Consider the following 17,758-nt stretch of genomic DNA (forward strand, 5'->3'; position numbering starts at 1 on the left):
GTCGGCCCATTCTCCTCTGACCTCTAGCATCAACAAGGCATTTTCACCCACAGGACTGCCGCATACTGGATGTTTTTCCCTCTTCACACCATTTTTTGTAAACCCTAGAAATGGTTGTGCGTGAAAATCCCAGTAACTGAGCAGATTGTGAAATACTCAGACCGGCCCGTCTGGCACCAACAACCATGCCACGCTCAAAATTACTTAAATCACCTTTCTTTCCCATTCAGACATTCAGTTTGGAGTTCAGGAGATTGTCTTGACCAGGACCACACCCCTAAATGCATTGAAGCAACTGCCATGTGATTGGTTGGTTAGATAATTGCATTAATGAGAAATTGAACAGGTGTTCCTAATAATCCTTTAGGTGAGTGTATATACAGATGGGTGACAAATTAAAGGAAAACCCTGAATAAATGAGTGGAGGAACATAACGAATGCAGATGCCTCCAAACAGGTGTACTGCATGATAAAATTAAGCAATTAACATCCTATCATGCACCTATCTGCTGGACCCCTACAGTGAGGGGATCCGAAGGCTCTGTTTCTTGGCCCTTATCCAGGGCGACTTACAACATAAGTGCAAAAATACAGAGAAGTACAAGGCATCAATCATTACAAATTCAACTTAGGTAAAACATAGCAATTCAAAATAATTCATTTTACAAATTCCAATTTACAATTTACACAAGTACAGTAAGAGACTTCCTACATCCTGGACGGTGAAAGCTAAGTGCTGTAAAGATGTAGGGTCACAGACTTGGGCTACGGGAAAGGGAGCAAAGAGGAAAACAATCAAGAACGCGAGGAGCATAATAATAAAGTGCTATCTAGCAGGGATAGAGGACTAATATTACAAGTGCTGTCGGAAGAGATGTGTCTTGAGTAAGCGCCGGAATGAGCTCAAGGACTCTGCTGTTTTGACTTCGGTGGGCAGGTCGTTCCACCACTTAGGGGCCAGGGATGAGAAGGAGCGGCTCTGGAGGAAGGAGAGTGGAGAGGAGGCAGAGTTAGTCTTCTGGCACTGGAGGAGCGCAGTGGTCTGGAGGGGATGTATGGAGAGACGACTGACTGAAGGTAGCTTGGTGCAGTGTGGTCAAGGTGAGGGTCAAAGTCTTGAACTGAATGCGTGCTGCTATCGGGAGCCAGTGGAGGGAGCGCAGCAGTGGAGTAGCGTGTGCGAATCGCGGCAGAGAGAATACCAGACGAGCCGCAGAGTTCTGGATGAGCTGGAGCGGCGGGTAGTGGATGCAGGCAGGCCGGCCAGGAGGGAGTTGCAGTAGTCCAGGCGGGAGAGGACCAGTGACTGGACGAGTAGCTGAGTTGAGTAGTCGGTGAGGAAGGTACAGATTCGGCGTATGTTGTTCAGGAAGAATCTGCAGGTGCGCGTCAGTGTGGTGATGTGCTGGGTGTAGGAGAACGCAGGATCAAGGGTGACTCCTAGATTTTTAGCGGAAGAAGAAGGAGAGAGTGTGGTAGATTCCAAGGGGATCGAGATGGGGAGGTCAGCAGAAGGTGAGGAAGAGTGGGGGAAAAAGAGGAGATCTGATTTGGAGAGGTTGAGCTTGAGGTGGTGCGAGTGCATCCAGGCGGAAATGGCAGACAAGCAGGAAGAGATGCCTGAGGGGATGAGAGTGTCAGAAGAGGGAAAAGACAGGAAGATCTGGGCATCATCAGTGTAGAAGTGGTAGGAGAAACCATGGGAAGCGATGAGGGAGCCCAGGGAGCGAGTGTAGAGAGAGAACAGGAGCGAGCTCAGGACGGAGCCCTCTCCGATCCATTTTTTTCTTTCTTTCATTTTTAGAACAGCCGATGTGATGCCAGTGTTCAGTAATGTTATTAAAATGTATATACAGCTCTGGAAAAAATTAAGAGACCACTGCAAAATTATCAGTTTCTCTGGTTTTACTATTTATAGATAAATGTTTGGGTAAAATTAACATTTTTGTTTTATTCTATAAACTACTGACAACATTTCTCCCAAATTCCAAATAAAAATATTGTAATTTAGAGCAACTGGTCAAATGACAACTGGGCAAAGAAAATAAGTTCATATTCATTTTTAAACAATACAATGTTCAGAAATCAGTATTTGGTGGAATAACCCTGATTTTCAATCACAGCATTCATGCGTCTTGGCATGCTCTCCACCAGTCTTTCACATTGATGTTGGGTGACTTTATGCCAATCCTGGCGCAGAAAATCAAGCAGCTCGGCTTTGTTTGATGCTTTGTGAGCATCCCTCTTCCTCTTGATCACATTCCAGAGGTTTTCAATGGGGTTCAGGTCTGGAGATTGGGCTGGCCATGACAGGGTCTTGATCTGGTGGTCCTCTATCCACACCTTGATTTACCTGGCAGTGTGGCATGGAGCATTGTCCTGCTGGAAAAAACATTCCTCAGAGTTGAGGAACATTGTCAGAGCAGAAGGAAGAAAGTTTTCTTCCAGGACAGCCTTGTACGTGGCTTGATTCATGCGTCCTTCACAAAGACAAATCTGCCCAATTCCAGTCTCGTTGAAGCAACCCCAGATCATCACCTATCCTCCACCAAATTTCACAATGGGTGTGAGACACTGTGGGTTGTAGGCCTCTCCAGGTCTCTGTCTAACCATTAGATGACCAGGTGTTGGGCAAAGCTGAAAATGTGTCTCATCAGAGAAGATGACCTTACTCCAGTCCTCTACTGTCCAATCCGTATGGTCTTTTGCAAACCTCAGCCTGGCTCTTCTCTGCTTCTCATTGATGAATGGCTTTTTTCTAGCTTTGCACGACTTCAGCCCTGCCCCTAGGAGCCTGTTTCTAACTGTCCTTGCCGTGCACTTCACCCCAGCTGCGTTTGCCATTCTTTTTGTAGGTCACTTGATGTCATCCTACGGTTGTTGAGTGACCTTCAAATGAGTTGGCAGTCATTCCGGTCAGTGGAGAGTCGTTTTCGCCCTCTGTCTGTAGCTTTGTTGTCCCCAATGTCTGCTGCTTGACCTTGTTCTTATGAACCGCCGTCTTTGAAATTTTAAGGATGGAAGCAACCCGATGCTCACTATATCCGTCTGCCAGTAAAGCCAGAATTGAACCCTTCTTTTCCTCACTCAAAACTTTCCTTTTCAACTCTCTTGGCATGGTCAATAGTCATTTTTTGATTCCAATTAATTGTGAGGTACTATTACCACTGTTTTGCCATCCAGCTGGTCCTATTGCAAGAGGATAGTGATGTCCACAGCAGGGGTTTTGATACTTTTGAATAAGAATTGGTTCAGGCAATCACCTAATCAGTACCTCATTCAGTAGAGAGAATTGTGTTGCAATTCAACAGACACTGGAATTAAATGGCTGCCATACATGTAGAACTGCTGATTTAAGAAACATTTGCAGTGCTCTCTTAATTTTTTCCAGAGCTGTATGTAATCTAATTTGCCCATTATCGCTTTTAAGTTGTTTGATGTGACCTGCAAGATAGAGCTAACCAGAGCAAACACTGACAGAGACCCTGGCAAGCATCAGGCCTAAAGGGCTTCAAATTCAGTCAACATATCTTGAGTAAAAACCTGTGGGTGAAGCCCATATTGTTTGGCATCAACAAGATTTCCCCCTGGAGAAGAATAATATGACACCAAAACAGAGACTGGGCAGTTTAATCCTTTGTAAATGAGTAAGAGTACAGATCGGCCATTCCCTTCTAAACATGAGGTCAGGTGATGTTTCCCTGCCTTAATGAAACACAAGTCCAATTGTATTGTCTTTCCTCCATAACCTTCAATTCCACTCTCCTTACAACTAGGAACGTTGCACTAAATTACTCCATACTTACACAACTGCTACCTGTTTTGTTGATATTTTAAAGCATTTGTCAACTTGATGATGGGTATGTAACAATAACTTTAGCACTGCCTTCATATGCCTCTACTATTATTTAAATCTTACAATTAACCCTGACAAACCTAAGTATCAATAAATACCAGAGGCCATGGCTGTCTTTTCAATAAAATAATCAATATCGACCAGCAATCCATAATTGACTGTTAAATGCAAACTGAAGGATCATGGCAGGGGGTGCAGATGACAGATGACACCCTGTTTTGTGTGGAGTGCGTTCTGGGTGTGGCATCAGCTCTCGTACAGCGAATATAAGACGGGGAGCGGAGAGAGCATCTTCCACTGTGACTGTAAAGGACTCGGCTGAGCTACAACACAGACACCTCTGAAACAGCCGCGACAACACACAGTAAGTGCCGCTCTGCTCTGCACTCTTCTGCATCTCTATTAAGTCGGGTTAATGGGGAAGAACAAGTGCCGTTTTCTCACAGTCTAGGGCAAATGGCACTGATGCTGCAGCCGGGAAGAGTCCCATTGAAAACAGGAGTGATGTGAACAGCAATAAACATTCTCTCAGCAGTGAAGAAAGTGCAGGGGTTTGGAGACGTTTAGGCATATTTGTTTGATTCTGGGTAGCGTTGGCTTTTATGTGGCTCATGCTAAAGTACAATTGGACAACTTATGGGAAGCTAAGTAATATTATATCATTATTATATTGTATCATTAAAAGAAAAGGAAATAAATTCCATTGGTTTTTGCAAGGGATTGGAAATTATATCCATGACAATATGGAGATGAGATAATCAGGAAGTTGACTGTTGTTCTACTATTTATTCTTCTTAGTTGTTTTACTATTCAATCCTTTCTAAATGTGATACATGTATCACTATTTATTTATTTATTTTATATCTAATATATTAAGTAATATTTCATTTTGACACTCATTAAGATATTAAAAATATACTGTATTTTTTTAAATCAATATCTCTTACTCTTGCCGATTCTGCAATTTACATAATGCCTCAAAGATATTACTGTACTTAAGAATACATTTTGTATTTTTATTGATTTATTTAAGTAGTTAGAAATGTGCTGAAATGTTGCTATTTAGATAACATATTTTAGATTATATATCCATGTCAGTTTTTATATTGTTTGCCTCCTGTAATGATGAATTGTGAAATGAAATTATATGTGAATGTATTTCACGGTGACAGGTTACTATGCTAAATATGCACTCTAAATGAATAACAGATTTGCTTCTATATCATTGCCATTTAGTATCCATCAATCTGCCTTTTGTTTCTGTAGCATCCGTTGTACCACCTTCCCTCCTCCAGAACTGTTGACTTGTTGAGGAAAACACAGCGGTTAATGAGTAAAAACAGTGTTTCCATTTGGAGACAGAGATCTGCATTAATTAATACATCTGAAAACACAATACATAATGCGAAAGATCTTCTTAGAGTAAAATAAGACAAAAAAATAAACTAAATAATCATTTTAAATTCCTTTCCACTTCCTGAATTGGCTTTTAAGAGTCCAGTAACCAGGGGTATGTACTTTTAGATGATGCTGGATTTACCTTCACGATGTTCGTGTCTCTTCCAGGTGTGTTGTGCCCTGTGGTCTCCTGCTCCCAGCTGCTGCTGCTATTCCCGAGACTGCACTTTAAACCCCGCCTGTCCGACACACAGGAATGAAACTGCTCGCCGTCTGCTGCTCTCTCTCGCTCCTTCTCTGTCTGGCTTTCCCCAGGACTGAGTGTCGATACCCGGAGCGATCCATGGAGATCAGAAGTATGTGACACCTCTACCAATGGTTTAAATGTGCTGTAAATGCATCCTGTATGCCTCTGTGTGTTTGTCTACCTGATCATCTTTGCTTTTGCTTCTCAAGAAGTTGATTTCTATGTGTAGAGTTGGCTCTTTAGTTATATGTTTTATATATATGTTTGTGTGTTGTGTCATAGCTTTCCCAAGAGGGCTGTTGTAGAATTGTGTATCTTGCCTGTTTGTGTTAACCAGGTGGCCACCCGTGACCTGGTGTCAGCTGTATGCTTCTGAGTAACCAATGGCCCACACGTTCCATGGTGGCTAGAGTTCAGGTCACACCTCTCAACACAGTCGAGGCCAGTGGCAATACAAACCGTGCCTCAACTGACTTTAATTTTTTTTTAGTGATCAGTTAAATATATATGATTTTTGCCATCACCTGGGATAGTAAAACTGTGGACCAATGCTGCTGAAGGAATACCAGAGCTAAAGAAATTGTGATGAGCAGCAGGAATTAAAATGACTTGCTTTCAGGCACTCTCTCTTGACCCCCAGATCCCGACATTGACCCCTCCTGGTACACGGGGCGAGGGATCCGGCCCGTGGGGAGATTCGGCCGGAGAGCCTCAGAATCGCGCCTGAGCTCGGGCTACGGGTCCCGCAGGCTCTGCATCCCGATCGAGGAGAACAACGACCTGGTGACGGACGAGTGACGGACGCCCGGCACACAGAGCGTTCTCCCCTTGGTTTTATCAACATTTTTTAATTACTTTTACTTTTGCTTTTGATTTGTTGTTGAGTTTCTAAGATGTGGCTGTTGTCGTGTCAGTGATTAAAACCTGTACATACCTGAACCAAAGATGAGGGCTTGTTTTGAAGCTGGAGCAGAAAGGTCCCCCTTGTGGAGCCTGTTTAATGAGCCCACTGAAAAGAAACATCCATTAAAATGACAGAACACACGTCCTGTTTAAAGGACACCAAGACTGGATTTGCTGAATTAATTGCCCTGTACCTTTTAAATATTATTGTTTGTTTTGAGTATATATGTATTTTTTCACTCAAAAAACTAAACAAAAACAATCAAATTTCCATTAAAGTAAAACAAAAAGGAACATGAATAAATAGAGATCACTGTAATCTGGTCTGTTGTTGTGGCTTTTATTACACTAGTCAAACCATGGAAGAATCGAGACGATCCTCCGTGTTTCCCATCTGAGAATAGATTACACACAGCGTGTTATTTCTATTGAATACACTTTAGACATTGTTCAAACACAAAATGCATTAGCCTACACACCAGCAGCCTGGCATTAAGATACGTCTGAGTACAGGCAGGGGCGTTGTTTCCCATTGCATGGGGCCTCATGAGGCTAGGGGCCTCCCTGATGCCTAGTAGCTGTGTGACATTGAATTGTAAGTCACAACAAAATCTTTATTTTCTCAGATAGAGTAAAATAATATACATTTGATTTATTTTGTACTGATTTTGAATGTTTCAGTGGGTTGCGAGAGCAAGAACGTGGGTCGTGTTTACTGTTGGGCACCGACCTTTTAATAGAGCTGCGGGAAACCCTGAAACATTGTGTTTAAGGTATAGACACATGGACTTCATTCCCAAAAGGACCTCCAGGATTTAAAATGCCCTGAGTCAGAGTTTCCGACTTTGTCATAGCAATGGCGGTCCGCTGACCTCACTGCACAGACTTCTGCAAACGCCATGTAAACAGACGATAAATCTGAACTGCCAGTGACAATCTGGCTTAATCAGAAGCTATCAATTATAACTTATTGGCTGTTCTTTTCACTCAATCCATAACGGAGCTACAGTAGCGAGAGTGGCGAGAGTGAAATGTTTTACAGGTCGCGTACAGTGTCTGAAAGGTGCTCAAATAGTTTTTTCATGCGTCCCCATGATGTGCGTTTCTCAAAGCCTCTTCTTATACAAACACTGTGCTTTCATTGTATTTAAATATATATATATATATATATATATATATATATATATATATATATATATATATGGTGTTTGTTAACTTACTTTGTTGCAATGTCTTCTGTTTATCCCCCTGAATGTCGTCCGTGTTCTCTGCAATGCAGATTTCAAAGTGCCCTACACATCCCACCTGCATGTCTATTTAAAACAGTAATGTCTTTGAGCGCACAGTATGACACATACGAGCCACCGTAACTCTGCCGGCTTCAGTCAGTGAAAGCCAGCAGAATTAAAAACTAGAAGGTAAGAATGTCTTTCACTCTCCTGTTTAACTTACAGGAGAACACATTAGTTCTAGAGCACTGACGATGTCCATCCTAGGACATAGGATCATGTCAGACACTGGTGTTTGGCGATGCTGAAATGGTCATGACAGGCAGAGGTGTAGGGGCCCTTAATCTGAGCTGTGATTGGGGCCACAACATTGACAAAACCCACTTCTGAGTTCAGCTCTTGCACACGGTGATGACAATCAATATTTCTGTCATTAATTTCTTTACACCAGTAGAGGCCATCATATCAAAGTAAAACAACACAGTGCCACAGAGATGTGCTTTAAAGAGTTCTTGTTTGGTCTGATAATACATCGCTACACTACTGCTGTCTCAAGGGCTCTTAAATATGATTCTTATGAAGCAATATTGAAGCAAATGTTTATCCTGTTTTTATCCACTCACAGTCACATTATGGTGCATCTATTACTTTTCTTTTAGAATCCAAGCATGACCTCTGAGTTAGATTACCACTAAATCAAAATGTTGGGCATTTTTATGTCATATAACTCATTTTCCTATGATGAGATTATAGCAACATCAAACTTTTATCTGAGTAATGCACATGGCGTCAATTATAAATGATAAATATAGTACCACACAACACAGTGCAGCTGGGCTAAATTAGTGAGCTACAATGTTCATGGCTTTTTCTAAACCTGGGGAAAAAAGTGTGAACTGAAAATAGAAACTAAATGCATACAATGAACATGAGCACCAGTCTAAAGAAAGCCCTCCGCCTCCAAACCTTATGGGGAATAGAAACAAGGATCTGCTTCCTTCAACGGGGCGGCGAGAAGTTCCAAACAGTCTTCCTGGTAATCCACCGCACCAAATGGTCCCCTCACATCTTTGTAATGGGCTCTATTAAAGCAGGAGCGCCTGGATTATAATCGTTTATAATAGCTATGGTGGGGCGATAACTCTGATTTGAACGGAAATGGTCTTACATCAAGAGTGATGTTCACAAGTCAACAACAGCCAAAACATTTTAATTTGAACAGCATGCCAGAGCGTTGTTTGAGAAACACAGCCAGCAACATCTCTGCACAAGTTATTGAGTTACTGTGAGACTTAAAACTAGAATAGCAATTAACCCAATACAAACTGAGTGGACCTACCAGCTAATCACAAAGTACAATCCTGTCCTCTATAAACTCTATTATTTATTGTCAGAAGCCTCTTCCTACTAGTATCAAATAGGGTAAAAGTCTGTCTTTTGTGATTCACATATAGGTATGTTATGTTAGATAATGTCAAATTAACTGCTGATATTGTGGGTCTAGGGCATCGATTCCTGGACATCAAATTCAATCCCACTGGAGGGCCACAGCATCTTCCAGTACTTGATTAAGCCTTCAATAGTAGAATTAGTGGCTTAAACTGAGGCCTGGAGGGACGAGTTTAATTAGTCAGTGTGCTTTTAATGTGTTAGTTTGGTAGCATCCCTGGAATCAAGTCCGTCCTTTAGGGGCCCTCAGGGACCCTCATGCCAAACATTACACATGTCCAGTTGAGCCATCCCAGAGAGCAGATGTGAGATGGAGTGATCAAGACAGAAAGGGAGATTACTAGCTTCACACTTTCACAACTTCTCCAGCTGAAGGAAGGGGTTCAGCTAAGCAGAGATGGTCACGACTGACATGGAAATTCAGCTCGACAAATCCCACCCTGCCTCTGAATCAGGCAAGGCTCGGGGTCGGTTTCAAATGCTTGTCTCACATCCCATGTGTACAGTCCACGTGCTCTACAGAGTATCAGAACATCTGTTAGTTATTGAAATAATAATAATCTATATAACCTGTTTGGTAGTAGCCTGTGTCAGTGAAACAGGTTTGTTTACCTCGATGAGAGAGAGGGAGGCTGGACCGTGGTGCTCATAGCAGGTGGAAATGCACAGCAGTGTGTGAATATAAAGCCACTAGCCATTATGGCTGTTGATAAACTGCTATTATGTACTTTTTCAAACTGCTTACAGAGCCTAACATCTGAGAATAAACTGTGACAGGCTTATTGTAGTCTGTCTAAGGGAGGCCAGTAAATGCACTTCTCATATTTATGCGTGTATGTATTTAATTATATTTTAAAACAAGTGTTTGACAGGTCATTACAGTCCGGAAATACAAATCCTGTGAACTGTATGCACCACACTGACACAGCAGCCCCCGTGCTGAGAGAGGGTGACACAGCCCCCGGCGTCCGCAGCCCCCAGCGTCCCGTCAGGAGGTGTGAAGTGGTTCACACCGATCCAGCACCTGGCCTCGCGCCCTGTCACCAGCCGCAAAGGTGGCCAGTCCCGGCCGGCAAGGGAAGGGAGGCTGTATGTCTATACTTTGGCTGTAGGTCTCTGGTGGCCCGGCCTACGGGGGCGGGGAGCTCTGACTCTCCTCCAAGGGGATTCCCGTCCGCTGTGCTGCGCTCGGGAGAGGGCCGTGTCTCGCCGGCAGCCGCCCCGCGCTCATAGAGCCACACAGCAGGGCGTTGGCCGGTGCTGCGTCTGTGGGGCGTGCAGATCCACACAAGAGTCCCTCCACTCAGTGAGCATCCCCTCGTCTCCTGTGCTCTGCCGCACCTTGTGTGCTGCGGGGTCGAAACAGAGGCACGGGAGAGTCAGTTAGCGTGTGTGTGGTTTTCTCAGCAGATCACCCCTTCCCCCTAAACTACACGGATCAGGTTTATCCTGTAAGATGCCTCTGGAAGGGAGAGAACTTTGTGGACAGACATCTCATCTCTGAAACAGAAAGGCTTCAAATGTGAGCTCAGTTTTCAGCTACTACCAGACAGGCACTCATATGTTCTTTCTGGAGACTGACTGTCTTGGTAACACTAATTGAACAAGTGATTAAGACAAAAGAAACACTGTTTACTATGTTTACTCTAGGCTGGAGTCAAGCACAAGTCTAGCACAAACTTCAAGGCCCTGTTGCCCTCAGATCTAATTCTGCCCTGGCATCTGTGCTCCACATCTCTGTTAAACAGTTTGCACCCAGAAAGTGACCGAGGCCTGTGTTACCATGGCAGGCATGTGAGAGCAGTGGTGACACCTATTCTCTTCTTTCTCCACTTGCCCACTTCTCTCCTTCCCATATCTTGTTCTCACACAAAGTCACGGTGACAATCTGAATACGTGTCTTGACATGCAGCAGCCGCTGTACTCAAGGTCACGGTGCCACAGCGATTGTTCAGCTCTGCGCTGCGTGAACGTCGTCAGTGCGAAACAGGTTCCCTCTCTGCCTCTCCGCGGTGTTATTAGGCAGTAGGCACTCTCACAAATCATTTTTTGAAGGCTGATTTAAGCCTTTCACTGGTGTTTCGTGATTGCATAGTCGATTACATGTTTCCTACCTGTTAAGAGTTAATCAATTTGAAAATGATTTGACCAGAAATCTATGTAGGTACAGTTATAACAGAGGTAAGGGAGTGTTCAGATGATTGAAGGTTAAACAAACAAACACCTTATCTCCTTGGTAATACACCAAAGTAATGTAAATCTTGTTTTAGTTTAATTAATTAGTAATATTTAACCTGATCTCCAATAGTACTTGATATTACAAAGTTCCCAAACCAAGGACTCCAAAAACAACACACGATCACAAACAAAATGGCTTCCAAATAGAATCAGACTGTTCTGAGTATCTACACTCTTTGTTAGTGTAGATATATATCTGAATTATCTCGATGTTTGCAGTCGTTAAATTTGTGTGTCATTTTATAACGACATTATTTCTCCAGCATATTTTCTTTGCATTTAATTCAGTGTATGATGTATGATGGTCTAAGAATGCAATCTGTAAGTGTAGAGTATTGTTTTCAAATGAGAGGAGGCCATTCGACCCATCGCTGTTAAACTGCTGAAAGAGACAGGAGAGAGTCGGCCACAGATGAGTTTAAGAGCCCAGACTGCGTTCAGGACGGCTGGTCATCACAATCCTCTCCACGCTCTGTCTCTGGTGTCTGCTGCCCTCGTGTGCTTGTCTGTAGGAACTACTGCGTGAAATACCAGTTTCCTACAATATTCATAACTTCTACACCTAGCAGAACAATTGCTGTTTTTATTTGGCATCTGGTGTAAGGATTATGCATATTAACTATTTATGACGTAATTCAATTATGTATCATTTCATAATTGCATTCAAGTAGAGAGTAAAAGTGTGATGAATGTGAAGGCACACAGATTCTTCTATTTGTAGGAATTTGTAGGAAGACAAATCCGGTGTATGTTTTTAAGACTCAGTTCGGTGTGCAGTTTCTCCTCAGTCTTACAGCCGCGCCCCGCAGAGCTTGTTTACCTATGGCCAGGAGGAGCTCGCTCACTTTGTTTCCTGACTTTGCGGATGTTTCCATGAACAGCAAGCCTTTGTTCTCAGCCAGCGTCTGACCCTCCTGGGGGGAGAGAAGAGAGAGTATTGGGTGTATCTTAAACATCATTACTCTGGTTTTGAGGAACTGGATATAATTGCATTTCGGTGACCTGACTAAGAGCTCAGGTGGTATGAAAAGCAAAAGCCTTTGAGGATGCTAAGGAAGTAATCCTTGGCCAACTAAGTTCTGGTACCTCATGCCCCCATCTTCAGCTGACACTTTTCCTCAACAACACGTGGTTTGCAAAACTATTGTCCTGTCCCCCACTGCCCAGACGGTGAATATTCTCCTCGACGTACCTGCAGAGCCACCTCCCGGAGGTCATCCAGGTCTCCTTTGTTCCCCACCAGAGCCACGGCCGTCTCCCCGAGGAAGTACTGCCTCTCCAGCTCCTTGAGCCACAGCTGGGCCCGGGCAAAACTCTCCTGGACCACGGGGAGAGATGCGAAGAAGCCAGTGAGCTACCCATTCATCTCTGCCAGCTCTCTGGGCACGAGAGTCTGTAGATAATCTACCAGTCAAATTTCACTTCTGTTTGATTCAGTTCAATGAGGAAGGTCAACCGACAAACTGTCATCCACCGTAAATGTTTGCAGCCCCCTTCTTGTTTTAAGAAGAGGAACTATAAACATGCTCTATTTAGATTACCATGTTTTTGTTTTTAAAACCAGTTGCAATTAAATTACAGATATTTCAACCTTTTAACTCATAATAACAACTTATAATCACCGATGCTTCTCGTTCCATCAGGGAACATCCCAAGAACATCTGGAAAATACATTCATATTATTTCAGAGCCTGCTTCTGAATCCAATATGCAAAGAAAATCAATACAGAAACTTGACTGGATCACCTCACAGGGAAAACCTCTCTGCTCAGCTAACTTCAGCACATACAGTTATAAAAATATAGCTGAGGTTTCATTCATTTAAATTCCTGTGCATTGACTACAAGGGAACAATGCAGAACTTTCAGCCAGGAGACAATGTATACTATAACGGCACAAGAATGAGGAAATTCACAATGAAGAACTGAAATCTTGTGTGGACTTTACTGAATACTGAATACTGAATAATGAAAATGTCCCCTTTGTGACAAATTTTCTTGGAAATTTGCCCAAGGAGACACATCCCATTCAGGTTTTGCCTTTTGTGAAGCGTATCATTTAATTAAACAAAATAATGAGGATGCATAATGCACAGGATGCTTCCCCTATTCCCGTATAAGCCAAGAGAAGGTAACTTTCTGGAAATCTATGTGACACAATGTATGGAAATTCCTCTCCCATACGGGACTTCAAGACAGAAAACAGGAGACACTTCTTCACACAGAGAGGCGTCACAATCTTAAAAAACTGGATAGGATCCTTGATCACTTAGTTATTAATGGACACCAAACGAGAACGATGGGGTGAATGGCCTCCTCTTGATTGGACACTCTCTTATGCTCTTATGTTAAACTTCAGTAAATCCTCTCTAATAAAGCCTGACGGGACCCTGTACCCACTGGTGGCGCCCCTTACCCGTTTGGTGATGTCGTACACCACAAGAGCTGCTTGTGCCCCTCGATAGTACAGAGGGGTAACGCTGTGGTACTTCTCCTGCCCGGCCGTGTCCCAGATCTCGAACCTCAGGGTGGTGTCGTACAAACACACCAGGTGAGTCAGGTACGCACCTGGGGAGACAAACAGGAGCCCTTTTTGTGAATGGAAAATGAACAGTAAAGGGGAGAACGAGTGGGTCTGCAGTAAACTTCCACAAACTTCACAAACTGATGAGCACAGGGTGTACTCCCCCTCCTTTTTTACCTGCTTCCCATTTTTCAAATAAACCTGACTCCTTTTCACTTCTATGTGTGAATAAAGCAGCTATTCATGCTGTCCCCTCGCTTGGTCTACTGCGCAGAGGACTGATCCGATCATTCACTCTCATATAATTTGATATCATCTGACATATTATACTTCCCGACAAAATGCTCTCGTGGCTGATGGGGTCTTCTTACAGGCTGAAAGTTAAATCAAACACATTGTGGCTGAAGCACATTACATCCATGTGCAGGTTCAGAGTTTCCGCTAATCTTTTGGGCACCTTGTTAAGATGTTGACGGTGCCTGAGTTGCTCTTTGTCTCGTAAACTGATCAGGCCCGGTACAGCAGGCTCTCCTATCGGGCCCACCCCAGCGCTGGACTCACTTCCTACTGTCGGAACCGTGCACCTGAACTCATCCTTGGTGAAACGGATGGCCAGGCTGGACTTCCCCACGCCGCTGCTCCCCAGCAGCACCATCTTCACCCTGAGGGTCCTCTTCTCCACCGCCGGACCCCCGACGGAGCTCACACTGGACGCCTTGCTCCTGACGCTGAGTTTCCTCTCTGTCATGGCTCAGGGCTGAGCGAAGCAGAGAAGATCTTCCACGGATTAAAAAAAACAAGCAATATCTATAGATTGACACAAGCAGGCTAATGTGAGCGGTGTTTTCTCTAATTCTTCTCCCAGGGGGCGAGAAACAGGGAACAGCAAGCCACCTTATCAGTAAAACGTAGCTGAAATTGGAGACTAACACACCGAGGTCCCTCTTTCTTTTACAAGGCAGTAAGGTTGAGCAGCAGCCAAAGTCCAGCTTGCAGGTGTAGAAAGACCAGGAGTTTGCAGCTCACTGTGTTTCCTGCACGTGTCCCTGAAACATAAAACACACAGACATACATCCTAAAGACCTCACCCATTGAATGGCATATCGTTTCTCAACGAATCGTGTCTTAGGAACACAGTATATTGTTAACATGGCTACCTCAGGTGTAAATACAGCTCTGCTCACTTAACTATAAGACAACACTCCCTGGAAGAGAAACATAATTTTACATCTCAGGTATTTCAAAGCCAAACACATACACATCATTCATTTTAAAAATAAATGAACAGATAAAGAGCATTTGTTACTCACTTAGACTGGTCGAAGTCCTCACTCTGGACAGAACAGGACAACAATGAAGAAGTAATACTGTCTGCTTGCTGTTCCCCTTTAGACAAAACTGAAACTAAAACACAAGCGTCCACACAGAGTCACTGCCAAGCTGGGATTTTTTTTCCTTTCCCTCTTAAGGTAACTTCTTTTCACAGTAATCCCTTCACAAACTCGTCTTAGGACTTACATCTGTTACCTCATTAGAGAAAGCCCCTGAAAACGACAATGGGTGTTTGCACCATCTCATGTTTTAAAAAGATGTATTTGAGTACAGTTCACCTACATTCATGCTCTCACCTGTATTGAAAGTTTGAATGGCATTAGCTTATTCAATTGACAGGCAGACACTACTGTCTCTACATGCTCATGTTATTTTTTAATGAATGCTAAATCGATCATGTCATGAAGCAGCATTTCTCTGGACAGATGCGTGTGAAACTCTAGATTTCCAGTTTGGGTTAAAGACTCTTTGGGAAATTAAACACCAGCAATGTTTCTGGCGACAGCATTATTTTGCTATTTTGCTGAATGTAAGTCATTAATAATGTGAGCTGCTCTTTTGTAATGGGTGTGTTTTTGTTTACAGGATTTCCCATTTTATCTGGGATTGTGAAATGAACTATTATTAGACACTACTAACAACTTCCATTATTGTGAAATGTCTAAAATAAAAATAAAAACCATTGCAGCCATTCAGCCAGTAAAAGGCTTGTATTTATTTAAATCTTCTTTAATGGCTATTTTCTTCTGAGCATGTGCAACTATATATATGGTTTTAAGTTATTTGCTATAGATTTAAGACATACTGAGGCTCAATTTATAACAGGGTCTCACACTGCCTTTACATTTAAGCATGTTGACTTTTCGATTTGCCAAAAGGTAAACATTTGTCTTAGGCAAACATTTGATCTAATCTAGGGGAACTTCCTGGTTGTTTAACAAACCTGATGTGTTGTTCTGCATGGTTGACATAGATGTTTTAGATGATGTAATAACATAAATCTGTCTGAAGGACTGTTTCGTTCAGATTGAGGAGAACTGTCTCTCTAGGGTCAGAATACGTTAAAAGCACCACTCAGCTTAATACACCCTGCTGCGTTCAGAGGGATTGGGCAAATGTGCACAATGAGCCCCCTTACACTCCCCCCGTATATTGTAAATAAGAAATTAAAGTCTTTCTTCTGTTTGTGACCATTGGTTAACCGGCTTCTGTTCCGGGAGATAGACTGACAATCAGGATCCTCTCATTCCCAATGGCTCCCTCTGCTGGACAAGCCTCAGTGTTACAGGTGAGGATGCCTGAGTGTTCATGAAACTTTTCAACAAACAAACAAAAAAACAACAAGTAAACAGAATAAATGTGTCACATTTCTTGCTATTTCGTCCTCATTGTGTTATCATGTAAGTGCTGTGTTTTCACAACACACTGTTTTATTTATTTCATTCTGATCATGTTATCTATTATTTAGTTTTTCACTAATCCAGTATTGATTCAGATTTTCCTTTATTTTACTTTCTCTCTGAGCTCTAAATGACAAAGTTCACCAAAACACTCCCTGCTTTAGTGATCAGAATGAGAGGCTCCTCAGTGTGTCCTCCCTCTCTCCCTCACGCGAGGTCTTGGCGGGGTGTCCTGCAGTGACCCGGACGCGCTTCCACGGGCCTCTCTGGCAGCGGCCATCGTGGCGAGGCAGTGGATGATGAGGGCAGCGTCGCTGTGGGAGCATTGATGGTGATCGACCGATGTTTCCACCTCTGTTGAACTAAGAAAAATATAAAGGAGCAAATATAGCAAAAGTGAAAAATGCAGCGGCTCTGCACAGAGAAAATCCATCACCATTCCCTGCTCCCCATTACTCCCCACTGAAACAAAACTAAAACCTCCATCATACCAACAATACCCCTACAGAATTACATTAAAAACATGGTCAAAGTGCAAACCTAATACTAATAAACTGGCATTAAAAACACCAGTAAAACAACACTTGTGCAACTAGAAAAGTGACACAGAGGGCGTCCCCAGCCCTCAGATCCACACAAAAGAGTCCAGGCCTCCCGTCAGGCTGTACTATAAATATACATACATAGATAATAGTAATCCCTGATACCTATCGATAGATACTTAAAACAACTTTTGTAATCACATATTGAAATAATGAACATGATACATTTAATTACCTCATAAATGTTACAAATAATGTGCTTGTTAAATAACAATATCTACACTGTGCATGTCTGGCTATGTTCCCACATGTCTCCGCCTGAACTCTGGGACTTGAGCACTGCTGCTGGGATGCGCTCAAGGGACAGAGACGGGGATTGGGACACTTTTATTACAACAATATATAATTCAAATTGTTTTACTTCTGAAAGTTTCTACTGCTGCTAAATGTTGCCAGCTTCACAGTCCTGAGCAACACACACTGTCTGCACAACATCTGGAGACAAGAGAAAGTTACTTTAAACACAAATGGACAGAGGTGTGAATGAGGGTGAGGAAATAATGACAACAAGGTACTTCTGATCACATACAGTGACTGCATTTCAAATTGTATCCTGTTCAGTTTCCCAGTGATATAATCCA

The 17,758-nt window shown here is 42.9% G+C and overlaps 1 protein-coding gene and 1 long non-coding RNA gene across 3 annotated transcripts; one reads left to right on the top strand and one right to left on the bottom strand.

Annotated features, from left to right (window-relative positions):
* Positions 1-3,852: 3,852 nt before the first annotated feature.
* LOC136711608 (uncharacterized) lies at positions 3,853-6,270 on the top strand. The gene is made up of 3 exons (XR_010804760.1): positions 3,853-4,220; positions 5,423-5,610; positions 6,142-6,270. It is a non-coding gene; the product is annotated as an uncharacterized LOC136711608 (long non-coding RNA).
* Positions 6,271-9,916: 3,646 nt separating this feature from the next.
* LOC136711761 (ras-related protein Rab-5B) lies at positions 9,917-15,419 on the bottom strand. 2 transcript variants are annotated; one of them, XM_066688216.1, is made up of 6 exons: positions 15,154-15,419; positions 14,405-14,889; positions 13,736-13,887; positions 12,513-12,638; positions 12,166-12,234; positions 9,917-10,431 (listed from the first exon to the last, which is right to left on the bottom strand). In XM_066688216.1, the coding sequence occupies exons 2-6, from the start codon at positions 14,589-14,591 to the stop codon at positions 10,123-10,125; spliced, it is 843 nt and encodes a 280-aa protein (XP_066544313.1). In that variant the 5' UTR covers positions 14,592-14,889; positions 15,154-15,419; the 3' UTR covers positions 9,917-10,122. The 2 variants fall into 2 exon arrangements, with proteins under 2 accessions (XP_066544313.1, XP_066544314.1); XM_066688217.1 differs by having other exon boundaries at positions 10,171-10,431; positions 12,141-12,234; positions 15,154-15,411.
* Between the last annotated feature and the right edge of the window lie 2,339 nt (positions 15,420-17,758).

Source organism: Amia ocellicauda, chromosome 16 (genome assembly GCF_036373705.1).
Source record: "Amia ocellicauda isolate fAmiCal2 chromosome 16, fAmiCal2.hap1, whole genome shotgun sequence".
NCBI lineage: Eukaryota > Metazoa > Chordata > Actinopteri > Amiiformes > Amiidae > Amia > Amia ocellicauda.